Source organism: Mytilus edulis, chromosome 2, assembly GCF_963676685.1.
Source record: "Mytilus edulis chromosome 2, xbMytEdul2.2, whole genome shotgun sequence".
Classification (NCBI taxonomy): Eukaryota; Metazoa; Mollusca; class Bivalvia; order Mytilida; family Mytilidae; genus Mytilus; species Mytilus edulis.
In genome coordinates, this window is record NC_092345.1 from 17135333 (window position 1) to 17156579 (window position 21247).

The window sequence follows — 21247 nt, forward strand, 5'->3', positions numbered from 1 at the left end:
TGTAAGACATACAATGTATGCAGTTAAAGAACTAAGAGAGGCGGGAAATTTAAAAGTGATAATCAAACTCATAAACCGAAAAGCAAATGACAATGCAACGACAAAGGAAACTCGACCAAAAGACAAACAACAGAATACAAAACACAATATAGAATACTGAAGAATCACTTAAGACTGAGCAATAACAACACTAGTACTATAAAAACCTGGAGCCGTTCGATCTCAGGAATATTAGCACTTAAATATTACAAGAACAAAAAGTATCACATCATAATCATTTAAAATGCGGTCTATTGTTATAAAAGAAAACTTGCTTCAGTAATAACATATATTTTATTGAAACAAATTAAAAATATGATGATACAATATATCAACTTCCTGTCATGTGCAACCAATAGTCTCAGTGTATTACACAAGTTTGTAATTATCCTTGTAGTTTGAGTTTGCCTATTGAACTCATAAAAAAATCATGTTTGAAACTATAGCATAGTCTACACATGTTATTTATATAGTTTAAAAATCATTTTTAGCAAAATTGATATCTATATTGAGAATAAAAGAATTTAACTAAAGTAAAGAACGCCAGTAATACTGCCGATTGTGTTTTTAAAACAAAATATGTAATAAAAGTAGAAAATGATAGATCGGTTGATAATTACTTTACGCAGCATCAGCACAAAAAGGCTATATTGCGGCTAGACAATGCAAGAGGTGGACAATTAAAACTTTTTTTTAACGAAACGAAAAGTAATACAGGATCGAAACTATTGGTCAAAACTGAGATCATGCAGTACATGCAAGGTAACCATGACGAATATACTTTCCTTTCTTTGATTTTAAGTAATGTTAAAACACAATGGTGATTATCTCTAGTAAGTCTACGTGTGCGAAGTTGATTTCAACATCACACAAATTAGTCCTTAGAAAGTGCATTATACGTAAGAATACAATATGTTTAAACCTTTATAAAACATATATAACAGGCATGACACAATTAAAAATTAAAAGAATATAACTTAATAAATGAAACAAATATTGCTGCGTAATTGATAGGTGCAAATATAAAAAAAATCAATCATAATGGACCAATGTCATTGATAAACGAAATTCGAACCGAAATTCAATGACACTCGATAAAAGGAAATACTATTCATCACAAATATTCTGAGCATTGTACATCTACTTCGATACCGAAAATTTAGCATATTCAAAGTAGAAATAAATTCAGAAATTAATATGTTGGTCACAAGATTCTGTTTGTATGATATTCTTCAAAACTCCGAAACTAAAATGAGTTTTGAAATATCGAACAGTTAAAATATTGGCACAATTTAACAATGTAACAGTGAAACGATGAGCAGATCAAACAGATGTATTACACAGTTTATATAAAACAGTGTATAATGTATAATAAATGTATAATGTTGCGTGAAGACAAAACGTATGGCCGTTTAGAATCATCCCATTGCGGTATTGCTGCGCAGAATATTATATGCACTTGGTACAATAGATGACCTCCCAATTGTATTCAAATTCAACATGGAGCCCATTTCGTTACGAGAAGTTCTTTCTGATCTGAGATTTGCAACAGACCCAAACATAGAGGTCTCCATCTCACTGCGCATTTGGTCTAAGTCCAAATGTAAATTGTCAGTATCATATCCTGTCTCTGTAAGTGATACGTCACCATCGTCTTCCGGTATATAAATACTGGAATAATCTGACATTTCAGCACGTGACTTTGCATAATCGGCCCTGTTTCTGGACATAAATTCTTGTTGATTTCGCTTCATTTCTTCTACAATTCGGAGGTTTACATCCTGCAATGCTTCCCTGATGGCACCTTCTGCCTTTGTGTCTCCTGAAAATAATAGTTGAAATTTTTTTTACAGTTAATTTTTAAAATAGTTATATATTTAGATATATATGTTTTATAAATTTGTATATGCGTCATTTAGTTTTATATGTTCTTACGAAATTGTAAAAGTGATGTGCGGAAATGCCTCTTTGTTTATTCTCTCACTGTTATCAAAATGTCGTTAACGTAAGACGTGGTTTTGTTCATGAGCTAGTCCCAACCCAAAACTGTTTGTTCATGAGCTAGTCCCAAACTAAAACTAAAATTAAATACGAGACCCATATCGTCACATGATTGAGGACCCGGGACTTCAATTTGGTCTTTGCTTAACTATTTATGATTACGGATTTAAAAATACTATATAAATTAACCAACGTATCTATGTAAAATTAGCTATAATTGATATATTAAATAAGCACTCGAATACGTACCTTACTTCTTATATAACATGTTAAGCCTATTTACATTATATAAGCCGAACAAAAAACGTGTCCACTTAGTGGACATTTAACAAATTTATTACGGCTTTTTTGTTCTCAAGCATACGTTTAATTAGTCGACGAAAAAAAGAGAAACAATAAAAATTAAAATGTCAATTGTTCTTGAACAATTGAGAGGTCTTTCCTTTTCGAAATGTAAAGTACATGTTGCAATAGGCGTAGAATGCATTGAAAAGCTCTCAAACACATATCAAACCGCTAAAAAATGACAAAAACAATAAATTCGATAATTTGGACATGACCTTGACTTTTGACCTTGTGACCTTTGTGAAGGTCATTGGTCCACAATGTCATTGTAAAAGACCCCATGGGTCTAGGACTTTTCGTTCAAGAGTTAAAGCTAATTTTACCTTTTCAGAAACCGTTAACGGCGGTTATGCCCCTTAAGAATATGTCAAATCCTTTCGGTCAAAATGTAAAAAAGTTGTGCCTCAGTCACCTTAACATTTTTCACTGTTTACTATTTCTGTAAGATTAACCGTTTTTGAGATATCGACTAAAAAGTTGAAAGGTCAAAGGTCAAGGTCAACCTTAAAAACACTTAAAACACACTCAAAATGTTTAAAATAAGGTCAAAAACACATAATTCGCTATCTGGGACATGACCTTGACCTTTGACCTTGTGACCTTTGTCAAGGTCATTAGTCCCCAATGTCATTGGTGAAGACCCCACGGGTCTAGGACCTTTGGTTATATAGTAAAAGCTGATTTTGTCTTTTCAGAAACCTAAATCAGGGGTTATGCCCCTTACAGAAAGGTCAAATCTCTTCGGTCAAAATGTAACAAAGTTGCGCCATAATGACCCAAACATTTTCCACTATTTAAAACTTCTGTAAGTATAATGGTTTCTGAGATTATCCCATAACAAGGTGTTAGGTCAAAGGTCAAGGTCAACATACAAATTTGACCTTGAGGTATTTTTCAAAGATACATGAATTGATGATGAATGGTGAAGATCCTAGGTGTCTACGACTTACGGTTTCTGAGTTTTGGTGGCCAACCGACACCGGTTAATTTTCAGAGGGGCATAACCCTACCAATGAGTCGTTGAATCTTTTCGATCCAAATGTAACGAAGAACCGGGGTCTGGTCCTGAACAAATTTCACCCTTTGTTTTTTTTCTACCTATTACGGTTACGGTGTTGGAACGATAACAAGGTTTTTGGGTTTCGGAGGGATTACTCCGAACCGACAAAATATTTCGACTAACAGGGTGAGTTCCAGATAGGTATTCATGACACCGGTACAAAGTGTGAACATGAAAGCGACACGTCTTACGGTTAACGCGGCTAAATTTGTCAAAGTTTGGCGGAAAAAGAATAATAATAATAAAATGTCAATTGTTCTTGAACAATTGAGAGGTCTTTCCTTTTGTAATGTAAAATACATATTCCAATAGACGTAGAATGTACTGAAAAGCTTTAAAATACACTGAAAATCCTTTAAATTAGGTCAAAAATACATAATTCGCTATATAGGACATGACCTTGACCTTTGACCTTGTGACCTTTGTCAAGGTCATTAGTCCCCAATGTCATTGTAAAAGACCCCATGGGTCTAGGACTTTTCGTTCAAGAGTTTAGGCTAATTTTACCTTTTCAGAAACCGTTAACGGGGGTTATGCCCCTTAAGAATATGTCAAATCCTTTCGGTCAAAATGTAAAAAAGATGTGCCTCAGTCACCTAAACATTTTTCACTGTTTACTATTTCTGTAAGTACAATCGTTTTTGAGATATCGACTAAAAAGTGGTAAGGTCAAAGTTCAAGGTCAACCTTAAAAAGCTTTAAAACACACTGAAAATGTTTAAAACACACTGAAAATCCTTTAAATTAGGTCAAAAACACATAATTCGCTATATAGGACATGACCTTGACCTTTGACCTTTTGACCTTTGTCAAGGTCATTAGTCCCCAATGTCATTGCTGAAGACCCCATGGGTCTAGGACCTTTGGTTATATAGTAAAAGCTGATTTTGTCTTTTCAGAAACCTAAATCAGGGGTTATGCCCCTTACAGAAAGGTCAAACCTCTTTGGTCAAAATGTAACAAAGTTGCGCCTAAATAACCCAAACATTTTCCACTATTCAAAACTTCTGTAAGTATAATGGTTTCTGAGATTATCCCATAACAAGGTGTTAGGTCAAAGGTCAAGGTCAACATACACATTTGACCTTGAGGTATTTTTGAAAGTCTCATGAATTGTTGATGAATGGTGAAGATCCTAGGTCTCTACGATTTACGGTTTCTGAGTTTTGGTGGTCCACCGACACCGGTTAATTTTCAAAGGGGCATAACCCTACCAATGAGTCGTTGAATCTTTTCGAATCAAATGTAACGAAGAACCGGGGTCTGGTCCTGAACAAATTTCACCCTTCGTTTTTTTTCTATCTATTACGGTTACGGTGTTGGAACGATAACAAGGTTTTTTGGTTTCGGAGGGATTACTCCGAACCGACAAAATATTTCGACTAACAGGGTGAGTTCCGGATAGGTATTCATGACACCGATACAGTGAGAACATGAAAGCGACACGTCTTACGGTTTAGGCTGCTAACTTCGTCAAAGTTTGGCGGAAAAAGAATAATAATAAACAGAAGAAATACAGTAAGGTCTTTCCTTATAGAAAAAGGAAAGACCTTAATAAAAAAAGAGTAAAGCAGCAATGTGAGCAATTACAAACTATCTTGATTTGGTCATCTTACCTTGCATGCGAGCTTGGTCCAGTGCTCTCTCAAAAGTATTGAAGGCAGAATGATATTCCCGCAGTTTCACTGAAAATAGATAACTACATTATTTCAGATGATAAAATTTAAACTTTTTGAAGAAATATACCGATGACTGGTTGCGACAAGCAGGTCACAATACTCAGAGATTGATTAGTTTTACTTTATAATAATCCTTCAAACTAAATCGGATGTTTTCTCTATAGTTTTCGGTTTACCGTAAGAATTTTGAAATCTTTGATAATTTCAACATGATTTATAAAATCAGTAAAACTCAAAAGACATTATGAAAACGATTGACAAAATAACACTACGTGTGTAACACACAACTGCACACCAACATTTTTTTTATACACGTCAGAATTAATAGTTCACAGAAAACATAATGCAATACAATAACGTCTATATCTAAATTCAAAATACTAGATTTCATCTGTCATTGCCAACACCATTCAATATGGCATATTCACTCTTTCTTATGACATTCTATACAACTCGTAAGAACACCTGAGGGTGTTGGTTGCCGAGTGGTCTAAGAAGTTGAACTTCTGTATCACTAGCCTGTCAACACTGAGGTTGTATATTCCACACCCGCACGTGACAGGAACGCTCGACTCCAATCGTAATTGACTGGATTTTAAGTTTCCTACTGAAGTTCGATGGTTCTACATAGGTACCAGACTTCCTGCACCAATTAAAAATGATTGCCACGAAATAAAGTGTTGTAATAAACAATCAATCATAAGAACACCCCTTGAACTCCGGAACTGATAGTTTTGTCTATGGAAGTATTATATTTTATTTTACTTCCATAATTTGTCTTACCTTCTGCAACTCCCAACAGAACACTAGATTGTAACTGGTAGCTCCATTCTACAGCTTCCTCGGCTGCCTCTAATGATCGTCGTGCTGCCTCACGTGCAAATTCAAACTGTTGAAGGATCAAGAAACAGTTGCCAATCTCATGATATAACCAGGCTGTTTCCAATCGTGTAGCACAATATGGAACTTTTCGGGAAAATCTAAAAATGTATTGATTTTCAAAATAGAATATGTACTATAGATATACATGTTTTGTTTATTTTTAAAACACAGTCACTAAGGTACTATCTATTTAGTTAAGTAAAACGAATCTTAAAAAATAGTAATAATATATTTCTAATGTATTATATCTGGGAACAGTGTATATGTTCCTGATCATATTATAGACATATGTATACTATGCATGTACCGTTGAATACTTTTTTATGTCACCTATCAACGATTGACAAAATTGAAAAAGAACAAAATTTAAACGAAAGGGATGATGCACAAGCTTAAATAGAACGCACAACACAGAAAAATATATAAATCGGTCCAGAAAGTAAAGGTAAAAATAATGCACATCGGTTTGAAACCTTACTTATAGGTTTTCATCAAATGTATGCAGTTTTTCTATTTTATATTTGGCTGTGTTACATCGATCATAGTCTATCCGAATTATTTTGCAATTCAATCATATCAAACCGTTACAAGGGTCCGTCTTCAACTTGCTGTGAGTTGAGCGTCTTTTTTCTCGATGTTGAAGTCCTTACTGTGACTTTGCGATTAAGAACAGCAATACAAGCGCTGTTTCTTTGCTTTTCCGTGTTTTTTACTGTGCTTGTACTATTTTTTTTTTGTCATGAATGGATACCCCATATCCTTATATGATCTTAAATGACATTTTATCTGAAATTATCTTTTAAATACTTAAATTAACAATGGATAATCAGCGCTTAAGCTTACAGTTCTAAAGCATTTTGATGTTTTCCTTGAGAAACATAAACTCTTCCTAGATTTCCAAGGGCTCTTGAGATCATTTCTGTGTCGTCACTGGAACAAAAAAACATGTTATTATTTCAAGGGTATTACAAACTCATTATTCTGAATGAGTACATATGATGTGATTGGTTTTATTGGCATTGCTTTAATATTGGTCTATTCGAGTATTACTCACACAGTTCTCAGTACTGCAGTATTTGACTGATATTTACATAGAACAAATTTTCATTTTGTCAAACTTTTGATGATTTGGGGCATGAACAAGTGTATAGGATGAAATTGTTCATATATGTTCGAAGATAATAGTACAGGGATTCAAAATCTTACTTCTGAGATGAATATTAAAGGCGTTATTTTTGTACAATCTAGGTTTTGCTCCTTTCGTTTAAGTTGTCTCTACGGTTTTTGTTAAACTGCTATTTTACTTTTTGTTTGAGGTTCCAATTTTCAAAGATATTATTGAACACACATATATTTTGCTTAATTGGTAATGCTTTTAAAAGTTGATTTGGACTCCCATGCATGCACGCTTGACCTTGATGATATTGGCTTCAGTTTGAAATTTTGAATCAATCTCGTAGTTTTTGATGAAATGGGTTTGGTAATTACTACTAGTTTTGATGGAAGAGTATTGTCCGTCACGGAGTTAAAACTGTTCCTTTTTTAATGTCTTTTTTGTGTAATACGTTTGTAGCTCTGTTTCGATATATATGGTTTTATTATATTTCGTCCATATCTATCAGGTAGGAAATGTAAAATCAATTATGTAAAGATGGATCAAATTTCAAAATGTACATCCAAAACTATGTTATCAGATATCAGGTGAGACTAAATCTGCATGAAATATATACCTTTCTTCACCAATTTGTAGATCACGTTCGTGATGACGTAAGGCCATTTCAAATTCTTTGTTTTCGATTGCTGAATTTCCGATGAAGCTATGGAGTTTACCAATCATTGACATAACATTCGGAAGTGGTTCACCATCAAAGGTTGTTATAGTCTGTAAACATGCTTCAGCTCTCTGCGAACAGTCTATGTATCTGGCATCTACATATGCTATAAAAGACATTTATGGCATTTTTCAGTTTTAAATAATATTTGATTTATAATACACATTTTAAAAATTACTTACTGCTTAAACGTAAGAATTTGACTAGAAGGTGGCCTCGAAATCGTTGTACAATTGGGCAAGTGTTGAAAGAGAGTTTTTTTTTTAATTTCGCGAACTCAGTGTATAAGACATGAACCGATACTGTGAACGGTCTCAGAATTGAGGTATTTTCTAAAAAAATAGTGTTTTCTGGGGGGGAAAAATTGTCTCAAAGACAAATTTAGGACGTCCAAAACACTGCATTTATACGTCATATCACAATTATTTCCGACTTTGTATGGTTTCAGAGGAGTTGCGGCTCAATGAAATAGGTCTCTTCCTTTAGTAGTATAGAATAGTAAAGATGATGCAATTTTCAAATATGTAATTACACATCGATTTTCTCCATATTCATCCTACGTTTAACAGTCTTTCTCTTACTATTTTGATGTTCTGTTCATAAATGTTAGGAATCACTCGATTCGAAACACAAAGGATTACTACCCCAAGCATTAATACCTTATGACATGTATGGCGCAATTTTTCGATATTTTGGTGTTTTCCAGCTTCATATTTGATTTGTTTGATTGCCACTGATGAATGTTATTCAGACAAAACGCGCGCCACAGTTTGGCACTGTAACAATGTATACGTAGGGTACCTTTATGACTTTTACTTTTTTTAACTCCATTTTTTATTGAAAATAATCATTATTGCCACCCTTAAAACAAATCATGGCATTTATATTTTTTTAACTTACCAATTTCAATGTCTTCAATTTCCTTATTGACGAAATGTATCATCTGTTGTCGACGTTGTGCCTGCTTTTCTTTCTTGTCCTTTTTCATGTATTTCACGAGCCTTTTGGATGACATTTTCCTTGGAGATGGCGATTCCTCTTTGATTGGTTCAATGTCTTCAAAAGACATGTGATTCTCACCATAGTCACTGTTTCCTCTGTATGTTGTAAAACTTATATTTAATCCTGAATCCGTATCGGAATTCTCTTTATCACTTGACCGTGCACCTTTACGTTTTCTTCCTCGTTTCAAGGTCGGCTTTTCAGTTTTTGGTGGAGTAGGTCTTAATGGACTGAGAGATTTTTTGTTCTCATTGTTTTCTATTAACTCCATTTTCTGTCCTTCTAACACAGTTAGAAACCTACCCTGGTTATTTGTCTTTCTGTTTGAAACTTTAGCAACTTTCTTTTGTTCCAAGTATCTGAACCACGAAGCAGGCTGTTTAACACCTACTTCTGACTTTCTTGTGTCCGACTTTGATGATTTTGCATCAACACTAGGTCTAGAACCACTGCTTGTATCTGATCGTGGTGAAGTCCTTTTATCCAGCAGTTTGGAAGGTTTTGGTTGAGGTGGTGGTGGTAAAATTGGGGCTTCTGGTGGTAATATACGGCCTTGGCGTACCCAATAAAGAACACGGTCATAGAGGAAATTCAAACCATTTTCTGCCATGTTTGACAAACTTATTGATCCAGAAGGGAGTTCGCCTACAAACATTAAGGAGATTGTGAAAGAAAAGCATATGGTTTATTTTTTCTATCATTACATGTATCATATATGTATGTAAAATAGTCAACTACCAGATCGCATGTTTCACGATACTTCCCGGAATAAGAAAATTGCTAAGAGTAGAATTAAATCGTCTTCTCATGTTGACGTCATAAACTAATAATGCAATATGTCGTTGTCAGTATGTCATCGGTTTCGAGTTTAAATATCACTCTGGTATGTTCCGTCTTTCATCTGACTTTATGATGTTTATTTTTTTTTTAAATCGTAGTAACGGATTGTTTATTTTTCATTCACTTAATAATTTGGAGATACAATGTAGTTATAAAAATTCACACAAATAGAAGACAGAGAGAACAAAACCAAATTGAATACCGGTTGTTGAACTGCGTCGATGCATGAAATTGAACAAGTGAAAGACGACTGCCATATTTCTGCCTGGGTACAGACATTTCCCAAAGAAAATGGTGGGTTAAACCTGGTTTGACAGCTAGCTTGACCACATAAGTGATCATATCCTTTTGCTGATGCCAATAACACATTTCCTTATACAATGAGTGTTGTAAACTTTTTGTAAAAGCGTTGGTCGTGCGTACATTTTTAGAATGAATACCGCGCTTTATACAATCTGAGCTTTGGTCAATGCTTTTACATACCATTAAAATAACAAAAGAAACATTCAATTCTTAAATATAAATATATTATGAACAATACTTCGTGTTTTCCTTATTACTTACCAGCCTGTTCAACAAGTCTTTCTAAATACTGTTTGTCATTATACATTCTACCCAACAATTGTTTCATTCTTCTTTCTGTAATCTCCCCTTCATTCATTTCCTTTTCGGAACCGGAAGCTACAGAAGGTTTGGACAGCGATTCCATAGATCCTTTAAGATGTTCCATTCTTAGCAATGGATTAGCCTGAGCCTGACGATGTCGAAAGCTTGGAGTTGGAACATTTCTAGGCGTTGAAGTTTTGCTCTCCGGAGTATTACTTGTATAAGTATTGTTCCTGACGTTACGGGTCGTTGGTGTTCCCATATTCCTGGATGGAACTGTGCTCTCTTTCGATGTATTCAGCTTCTTTTTCAATTGAGCTTGGACGTCTCTTTTCTATTAGAAAAAAAACTACTGCCATCAAATTATCAATTTTGTTTAAACAATGCATGTTTAATATAAAAAAAAAAAAGAGTTTCAAAATGAGTAAGTTTAGCGTTCTCCGTATAGATGATGAGAGATCTTCAAGAATTTATGTTATTAGATATTTAAAGCTTAGGTGTATTAACAATTGAATAAAACATACTGCATGGGAAACGTATATCATTGGCAATAAGGACTTTATCGTATAAAAAAGATATTTAAGGAGCCTCTCGAAAATGTTCCACAACAGATGAAAGATTCAAATGCCTAACTTATTGGTTGAATGTACCATATTTGCAATAATAATGAAAAGTTTTTAGGATTAATTGATTTTTGGTTGCTTAACGTCCAGTGGTAAATGGTTCATGCATATTCAGGACGAACGTCTTCAGGATAGATTAAAGTTTTGTATTGATTAATTTAAATGGACAACCATAGTATTTTCTTGTTGAAATTTTGTTTACGGTTGATGTTATTAAATACTAAAATATTTACCCTTTTTGTTGGATTTCCATGACTTTCTGTTGGCACATTCGATTTCTTCTTTGTTTTTGCTTTAAATGAAGATACAAATCATGATATAAACAACTACACTAAAATACGCCTTTAAGGGAAAGTTTCATTATTTACATGAACAAAATTATATAACAATGTGTTTATTTGCCCTTCTGAATTTACGTTTTTTAAAGTATTGTGAATAATCCCATGGAGTTTCATATCTTTAGTTATGAAAATTTAACATATAGCAGTTTATGATGGTCAACATGAATATGATCAAATAAACGTACCTGAACCATGCTTGTTTAATGCATCTTGACTTTTAAAGATACCATCTTGGAATGCTTGGATATCTGGTCTTTGTTTATTTCCTTTATTATAATAGACCAAAGCCGTATCATACTCTCCGTCAATAAAAAGTAATTCAGCTTTCTGGAATAGTGCCTGTAATTAAAATTATTTGGTTTCTAGATATTTCTAATAAATAGAGTTCCCCTATCCATAATTTTATCTTTTCTCCTGTTGCACGATTCAAGATATTCCAAAGTTTTTATATATTAATGAAAATTGTTTAATAAACTGATATAATGCACTATTTTGAGTAGCATTTGATAAATCTATTCACATCGTGTGTGAACATTGAAAGGCAGACCCTGGGTACTATTTTTTCTCGAAAACAGCTGAAATGACCTCAGCATGATTTTTTCTTGTCAACATTGGTGATCATCCTGTTCGTAGTTGCATTGTTTGGGTTTCCTTTTTGTACATGTGTTTTCTGCGGTATGGAAGGGGAAAAGAGGAGGTGTGTGTAGTGAGTACGTAAGAGTGGTTTAATATATTTGAGTCTATACCAAGTCAGACTATCTGAAGCATGTGTTTTCGTCGTTGTTTTGTCTTTGTTGATGTCACGGTTTTTAGGAGAGTGACAGTCAGGTGATGGTTCCTTGTATTGTCTGTTGTACTTTGTGCTATTTTCTGTGATCTTACTATCACTTTTTTTATGATTTAATCCAAAATATCAATTTCTTAACTGACAAATTAACACTTTTGGAATATTATTTGATAATTTTGTAATACATGTACTTTTTTTTCGAATTATAGGGCCAACATTTATCACACATGCAGTTTTACCCGAGCGAAGCTGTGCGCATGTCCTTTAATGCATATACTATGAGTATTGGTGTCGCACAAAAAAAAACTCGTTTCTTTTATAAGAGTGACCTTTTATGGCTTTTTTATATTTAGTTTAAAATGTGACGTTATCTTTTTCCGTTTCTATTTTTAGATATGAGTTAGTGGAATCATAGTATGATGTTGGTTGTTATGAGATTATGGATTATGACTACAATACTATATGCACTGATTACCCAAAGTATGCATTTGTTTTGCATATTTCCACCAAAGGGTTTGTTATTAAGCAACTATGTTGATTTATTTTCACAACGAAACATGGCTTATATTAAATAATACATATGTAATCCAAAGCCGTTATAATCCAAAATATATAACTTTCATGCTCTTATAATCAAAAACATACAACATGCCAATGTTTATTATATTTTTGGACACACACAAAAAGACATGAGGGTACTGAACTTGCTTAATTGTTACAGAGTAGTTCCGCAAAGCAATATGCAATATTTTTTTTAATCTCTTTAGGATTAGCATATATATAACACTTTTGTTTGATTAAACAAACAATCAAATAACATAACAATGAAATATACAACAAAATAATCCAATCATTTAACTGTTACAGTTTAACCTTTTAAAATCAACAAAAGACGTTACTGTTTGTCGCATGACTAATGACTTTAGTCCTATTGGCAGTAAAACACAAAATTTTGTATAATAGCCAGAAATACAGCTTACATATATCAAATATAAGAAACAATGATGCGATGTTTGCATCAAGTCGAAACTGCAGCTTATATATATATGATGAATAAATATATGCAACTAAAAAAATTTCAGAAGTACGTTTATTCATCTATTATTCATAAATAAAAATAAATTGATGCATAGTTTGAGACTAAAAAGGACTGTGGCATAATGTCTGTTGCTAGGGAAAAATGTCAAAAATCGATACGACATAACAGGATATAACTTACAAGAACAAAGATTAGCTCAGTCAAAAATTATATAAACAACAAAACCAGAAAACTAAAACTTTGCAAGGTACCAACTGTAATAATAAGTTTGGTATTTGTCAGTTTGCACTACAGTCCAAACCAAACTATAATTAGTATTACAGGATCAAGATTTCAAACTTAGTGTCATAATTCAGTTTATATATGCTAGATTTTTAGTTTAGATAAAATGTAATAACCAAGAAATCAAGTTTTAAGACAAACAACTGACAAAAAACTGTCACTTTTTCAGTTTTGTTATTCAGTTAAGACACTGTCACTTTGTCAGTTTTGTTATTCAGTTAAGACACTGTCACTTTGTCAGTTTTGTTATTCAGTTAAGACACTGTCACTTTGTCAGTTTTGTTATTCAGTTAAGACACTGTCACTTTGTCAGTTTTATTATTCAGTTAAGACACTGTCACTTTGTCAGTTTTGTTATTCCGTTAAGACACTGTCACTTTGTCAGTTTTATTATTCCGTTAAGACACTGTCACTTTGTCAGTTTTGTTATTCCGTTAAGACACTGTCACTTTTTCAGTTTTATTATTCAGTTAAGACACTGTCACTTTTTCAGTTTTGTTATTCAGTTAAGACACTGTCACTTTGTCAGTTTTATTATTCAGTTAAGACACTGTCACTTTTTCAGTTTTGTTATTCAGTTAAGACACTGTCACTTTTTCAGTTTTGTTATTCAGTTAAGACACTGTCACTTTGTCAGTTTTATTACTCAGTTAAGACACTGTCACTTTGTCAGTTTTATTATTCAGTTAAGACACTGTCACTTTTGTGTTTAGGTCTAGACAATATCACTTTTTGTTATTCAGTATATGCATTGTCACTTTTGTTATTCAATATATGCATTGTCACTTTTGTTATTCAGTATATGCATTGTCACTTTTGTTATTCAATATATGCATTGTCACTTTTGTTATTCAGTATATGCATTGTCACTTTTGTTATGTCAGTTTAAACACTGTCACTTTTGTTATTCAATCTTAACATTATCCAATTTGTTAGACATTGTCACATTTGTTGTTCAGTCTAGACACTATCACTTTTCAGTCTGGAAACCCAAAATTTCAGCACAATACTTAGATCATACAAAAAGGGATATCACAATAAGAAATTTCAAGAATAACAACAAAACATGATTATTTTAAGCAACATGTACATACCTCGTGGAACAGGGGTCCTAAACTAAGTGCTGTTTCTACATCCTGCATCGCTTTCTTTCGTTTTCCCATCAGTTGGTGACATCTGGACTTTGCTACCAGTGTTGACATTTCATCGGGAACTAATTTTAAAGCCTGAAATAAATATAAATTATTGAATGATCCTCGCTTTTTTACATACACATATATGGAGTCTATTTAATCTGTAAATGTAACTCTTTTCGTATCTCAAATAAAGGGTCAATGACAACATGGACGAGTTACCATGATTATATATTTGAGGTTAATCAGTCACTGTTTCCTCAAAATAGTTGCATCGCGAATCTTTAATGCTGTGACCTATATGTGTTGACTTTATGTCATTTGGTCTCTGGTGGAGACACGGGGGGGGGGGGGGGGGGGGGGGGGTGGGGGGGGGGGGTGGAGAGTTTTCTCATTGGCCGTCGTCTTATTTTCACATAAACATATTTCAAGTCATTATAAGAATAAGGAGTTTATATATCATTTGTAAGTGATATTTAGGTGAGAAGAAAACAATGTATTACAGTGTTTTTGTTTTATGTTTCTTTGTATATTGCTAGAAAAAAACTTCATACTAGTAAAGCTATTTTATAATATTTTTAAAGATCAGATATAGAAATCTATTCTTTGAAGCTGTAAACGGTTGTACAAAGTGCTGCTATTCTTAGTACCATTTTCGAATGTGCTATAATTTAAAAGTTTACACTGTATATGAGTTCTTATTGGTTTTATGTAGCCTTCAATGGTAAGTATACATATATATGTATATTTCTTGTTCCTCTGCACTGAACTTATAAGAGTATCTAATGGGTAATTTGTTATTTGTTTGTGTATCATATTTTGTAGAAAAACAGTAGTTCAGTGTGTACGCGTCTCATTTAAAGACAGTGTTGGTATTGCGAAATATATTACATGTGTAGCGAGAAGTTCTGCGTTGTTTCATTTCATTTCAATTTGGTTAAATGTTTAATGAGTCCCTAAAATGGTCATTTAGTTTCTCATTAGATATCCGCAATTTGTTATATTGAGATAGGTATTGCTTCTAATAAGTTGTGTAATTGATTTTACCATTTCCTGTTACATTTCATTTTACGAATTTGCTTTGATATTCACAACCCAATTGATACATTATGATTGTCTACAATGTATAGTGCTAGATTTCATTCTTATTGTTTTAATAAAGCGGTGAAGTTTTTTTTATTGACGAATTCTTATGATATTTTCGCTTGTATGCACATCTATTGAAAAACGATTAAAGCTATGTCAAATTTGCAAAGCTGTCATTTTTATCTGATTTGGGTTGTTTTCGTGAATGTATTGCGTACCTTGGCGAAACGACAAAATTTGGAACGGGTCGTTTTATTTAAATATTTTGACCTCTTTATTATAAGTCGTTGTACCGTTAATGAAATTCTTATAGTGTACGTGTGGAATAAGATCGTCATATAATTGAACCTATCATCTGTATACTTCATACCGTCCATCTTGAAATATTGATACATCATGAAGGAGAAATTTGCTTTTCAGCTTGACGCTCAACTCAAATACTAACTCTTAACTATTATTTTCGACCCCTAAACTTTCACCCTTAGTTTCTTTAAAGATGAAAGTAAGCTTAAACTGGCGTAGTGATAATCCCGAAAAAACTAATAACAGCAGCCCATCTTATTGTCTTTGGCTATATAGGAAATCCCATTGTGGCAAACCATCGACAAACGCGATCGATTTTCAAGAGAAAGGAGAGGGGGGGGGGGCGTATTTTCCACAAAGTCGGTCATGAAGACAATCTGAACATTGCACCTGTTGCTCATCATATTGCACTTCAAAATTTGCAAACAATCATGTCTCGACGAAAATTAACTCAGCAACCGTTTTTTTTTTTTAAATTATAAATGGACTTCTATAAAATCTCCGTTTTCGATCTTAACTAACTGTTCTTAGGAATATACGTAAATTAGAACAATTGCGCGGTTGTCTGGGGACTTATTCTTATTGGATTGTCCTATTCACTTTAAAGTTTTGATCATTTTTCTCTTTTATCCATTTTATCTTTGACACATTTGCTTAAATAATTAATATATACAAGGTCGTCATATCTCAGTCTTGCATACAGTTTTAGAGATTGCACCACAGACTAAAGAAACGATAGAAGCTTTAAAATAAATAAACATATATAGTGAAACTTTAAAATCTTACTGTAAATGTATGGGATACAAAAAAGATCGAGATTAAAAATAATAATAATTTTCGATCAGTACTTGAATAAAGGTCAATAAACACATATATTCATTTCTAAATGTCCAAGCGACCCAATTTAATTGGTAACGGGTATTACTCAAAAATGCTAAATTAGTGTTTTCTGCTGAACAGATAAAGCTTTGATAAACAACTTTCGGTATTTTTGGTATTTTACTTTAAATATCAAGGGCGTGGTAAAAATCTCTAATTCATTAACAGATTTGAATGAACGATTTTGGCAATATAGACTAAGAGATATTTATAAAAATTGTGAATAATCCATTTGTACATGAACTAGAAGTATGTCAAACATTCGTGTTATCAATGATTTAATATATAGATTTAAAATATTCGTGTCCAGTAAATTAAACAAACAAATGGATATTCTAATAAATAGCTAGATAAATGAGTACAAATACACTTTTCAAGTTATGAATCGAAATTGAACTCGATACAATTTCACTATTAATCCTAAAACTACGAATATTTGAGTTTTTAGTGTGTTGACCTTACATGATGGATGGCGGTTTGACGTCAAGCGGCAAATTAAATGAACATAAGGATGAAAATATGTTTATGTTAAATATGAACCGTAGTTTGTAAAAGACCGACATGTTGAGCTGGATTTTTTTAACATGATAGTCACATGGTTGTAGTCGGCATGTAGACATGTTATCCTACCGGAACCTTTATTCTGACTCCTAGACGTCAATATTTCGTTGATCTTTATTTGGAGCAGGATCTGCTTACCCTTCGGGAACACCTGAGATCACCCCTAGTTTTTAGGTGGGGGTTCCTGTTGCTTATATATATATATAGTATTAAGTTTTCTATGTTGTCTCTTGTCAGAGTCTCTTGTGTACTATTGTTTGTCTTTTTTTTCTTTTTTAGCCATGGCATTGACAGTTAATTTTCTATCTATGAGATTGATGTCACTCTGGTATCTTTCGCCCCTTTTCTACTCTTACTCATGAACGCCGCTTGCTAAACGGAGATACGTCAAATACAATTTTAATGGCGTTAGTTTGATCTGGTCGAAATTCAACACAAGAACTCCGCATTTGAAGCGAACATGCTTTTACGAGACGGGGGCGGTAATATTAACGAATGAAGTGAGCAACATCAGCCATACGTACACATAATAAAGTGGACTAAAATTACCAAATTCAATTTTGAATTGTCTAAAATTAACGTATTTTGTAAATATTTTCTTTCAATATATATCTTACAAAGTTATGTTTAACCAAGGAATATAATGTCTTTGAATTACTTACAGAAAATACGATGGTTTACGCAACATAGTAATGCGTTGATAAACAATATACACGTAATCTACAAACTGTTAATTATTTTTCACAACTTTTAATTATTCTTTACAATAATTATTTAAACAAGTGATAAAATTAAATCGATGAACAAGAACTATGATTGTTTGGACAAACAATATAATAATAAGTATAGGCACTTCATCAAGTAGGAATTCCTATTAGTTTTATAGAAATAGAGGTTTAAAAACGTATCAGAATATTTGCATTCGGAATGTCAATAGAATCAATTGTATTTACATTAAAATTTTGTCGATTTGCGATTTAATAAATCTCGTTTAAAGAACAAGCGTCGGCGTTTTCATCTACTTTGTTTTATCGGCGAACATAGACGACTCAATACGTTAGTAAATAGCACTGAGGCGCTTGGGGAATGGACACCCATCCTTTTTTATTTTACATAAGAGGAGTACTTTTGTCTTATTGTGGAGATTATTGCAAGAGTACGTAAAAAAGTAGGAAAATAAGTTAAATACTAAAGAAATTAATAAAATTTACTGTAGATAAAACTAAAAAGGGGGATCATCAACCGCCTATGTTGTAAATCAAATACAAATATATGCATGCTGTTATAGATATATTTATTTTTTGCTTGTCACTCGCTCGATTGCACAAAACGCCAATTCAATTTGAAAGTTAGCCAGCTGCCAAGATAAGCATCATGATAAAATAAACGAAAAACATTAAAATATACCTAATTGAACTAAAAAGAAAAATCCGAACGGGTAATAAAAATTAGTTGAAAAAAGCCTTACTCATCAGGTCGACACAAAGTTCCTAAAAATATTTACAAAAATACTAAAGACACAAATTACAGAACTGAATGTACTCAAAGATATTGACAGCTAGTTTAAAGTCAGTATATAAATATCATGTAAAATATCAATCAGTATATGCAAAACTTCTATTGGATTTAATGTAAAAATGACATAAACAGTTACAGAAAAACAGGACCAGCCATTTAGTCATACATTTGTACAACTATCTATTAATATGCTTTAATTTTTAGTGAAAACTATCGTAATTGGTTGAGTGTTGCCTAAGTCCAAAGCAGTTTCTTTACTGTTTAAACAGTCTTATTTTGATATCATACTGTTACAGTTGCTGATTACTCTTTTTATGTTAGTTTTAAACTTAACTTCACCGCCATTCTCTTCCTAATTTTACTTTGCAACTGGACTGTATTTCCTTTCGCTTTCATTTTCTACCCAGATACCATTTAATTAACATTATACATGATAATTATTTGTTTATTTTCACATACCCTCGTTTGTAATAAGAAATCAAGACTTTTGAGTTATATAAGAGGTGATAAACACTCTTAGCCAGTTTGTTTGTCAAGTTAATGTCGTCAATAAAGATACAAGAATCGATTCCAATACATGATTGAACAACAAATTGACCAAACATAAACGCCAGTATGACGTAATTTTATCTCAACTTGTAATAAAAGTTTGTTATCTGCAATCTAACTTTGAAGAAAGATATCACTTAGTTTGAATTCGATTTTATGGTTTTACTGTACATTGTATATTATATCTAATTTTATGGTTTTACTGTATATTATATCTACTTTTATGGTTTTTTGTGGTAAATACGGAAATGTAAACTGACCAACTTTAATTTATAACATTGTTGACTAGCTATTACCTATCCTCTATAGAGAGCAAATACAGGGTCAGTCAGGTTAAAACTTCCACTTTTGCATTCTTATCTATTAGAACATAGTACTTCCACTTTTGTTTTTATATAAGTATATATATATATATATATATAATCTATCCATACATTTGAAACCTTGACTGGGTAAAAAATATTGCTTTTATTTTAGCTTCCGTTTTTAAAATTAAATTGTTGAAATTTATATTCATAGATTACTTTATATCTATCTTTATATATTTATTTACAAAAAGCAGATCTAGTTATACTGCAGAATTCCATATTAAATTATATCTACTGTTTTCAGAACTAGTACACCCAGATTTTCATATTTAAATAAAAGTATTAGTTGGACTTTGTTATTTTGTTTACTTGTATAGCATTATTATACAAGATTTATAAAAAAAAAAAAAAAAAATGACCTAAATTTAATGATGAAAAAATTCAATAATTTAAATATTCATATGCTGATAGATTAGTAGCTGATACTGACCGATGTGTAAGCATCTAAAGCCTTGTCATACTCCTTCTTCCGTAAATATTCGTCTGCATCACGTTTATATACTCCAAACATATGAGCTCTTCTGTCATCTGGTTTTTGGTTAGATTTTACTACAGGTATCTTCGGAAGCTGTCTTGGATGCTTAGGGACAATCGGAATGGCTGGATTTTTCTCGAAGTTGTTTGTATCCTGTTGTCCAGTTAATGGAGCCTGTATTGGTCGTGGAACACGAGGAAGCGATCGGATTTTGTTTGGAACATTCGATCCTTCTCTTGGAGGCGGAACTGGTGGCAGAATCCGAGATTGTTTTGAAAGTGGAGGCTCTTTTACTGAAAACTTTGGCACTTGTGGTAGAAGTCTGGACGTTGGTCCTTTTGGAGTCGACGAACGGGGACCCAGAATCTTTCCCGTCATTGTTTATTGAATCAAAATAGGAAAAAAGTGGAAAAAACACTATACTTATCACTTAATAACAATAATTCACAACTTTAACGATGTATCCTTGATAAAAACACAAAATTTGTAATATTACACTGTCTAATCGTCATTTTGTAACATTTTAACACAACAGTCTCCGTTAGATTTCTGTGAAAATGTTCCTTTTAAATAAAAATAAAAATATTCCGTTTTAATATTTCACAAAAACTTTAAAAGGAAAATGGTGGTGTATTACTGTATGTCGCCAAGGCACTTTTCTTTGTATCAAGTGTCTTATTTCCATATTTTTTGGCGTAAAACAAAAGAAAGCGAACAATCCTCAAATTTCAGTATTTAGATACTTCGGGTGGTTTAAATGAAATGTGTCTGGTCAATCGCAACATTAGTTGTATTATGATCAGTAAGAGATTAAAATGTTCTGAACTTTAAATCCGCGAGTTTAACCTGCCAATTAAAAAGACCAGCGATCATATAGATTTATAGTTTAAACATTACTAAAACAAAAGTGAGAAATAAATTTTAGTGTATTGCTTTTGTATTTGTCACGAGTTGAAGTTAAATGTCGAGACAAACATTATTAAACCTACATTAATAATCAATTTCAAAAAGCTTTTA

At 32.6% G+C, this 21247-nt stretch overlaps 1 protein-coding gene across 1 annotated transcript; it reads right to left on the reverse strand.

Moving 5' to 3' along the window:
- Positions 1–314: 314 nt before the first annotated feature.
- LOC139511601 (outer dynein arm-docking complex subunit 4-like) lies at positions 315–21027 on the reverse strand. Its single transcript, XM_071298471.1, has 11 exons — positions 20186–21027; positions 14453–14584; positions 11436–11589; positions 11143–11201; positions 10245–10620; positions 8739–9485; positions 7737–7944; positions 6850–6936; positions 5908–6104; positions 5062–5130; positions 315–1861 (listed from the first exon to the last, which is right to left on the reverse strand). Exons 1-11 carry the CDS (start codon positions 20606–20608, stop codon positions 1458–1460), a joined length of 2856 nt encoding a protein of 951 aa, XP_071154572.1. The 5' UTR covers positions 20609–21027; the 3' UTR covers positions 315–1457.
- Positions 21028–21247: the final 220 nt, after the last annotated feature.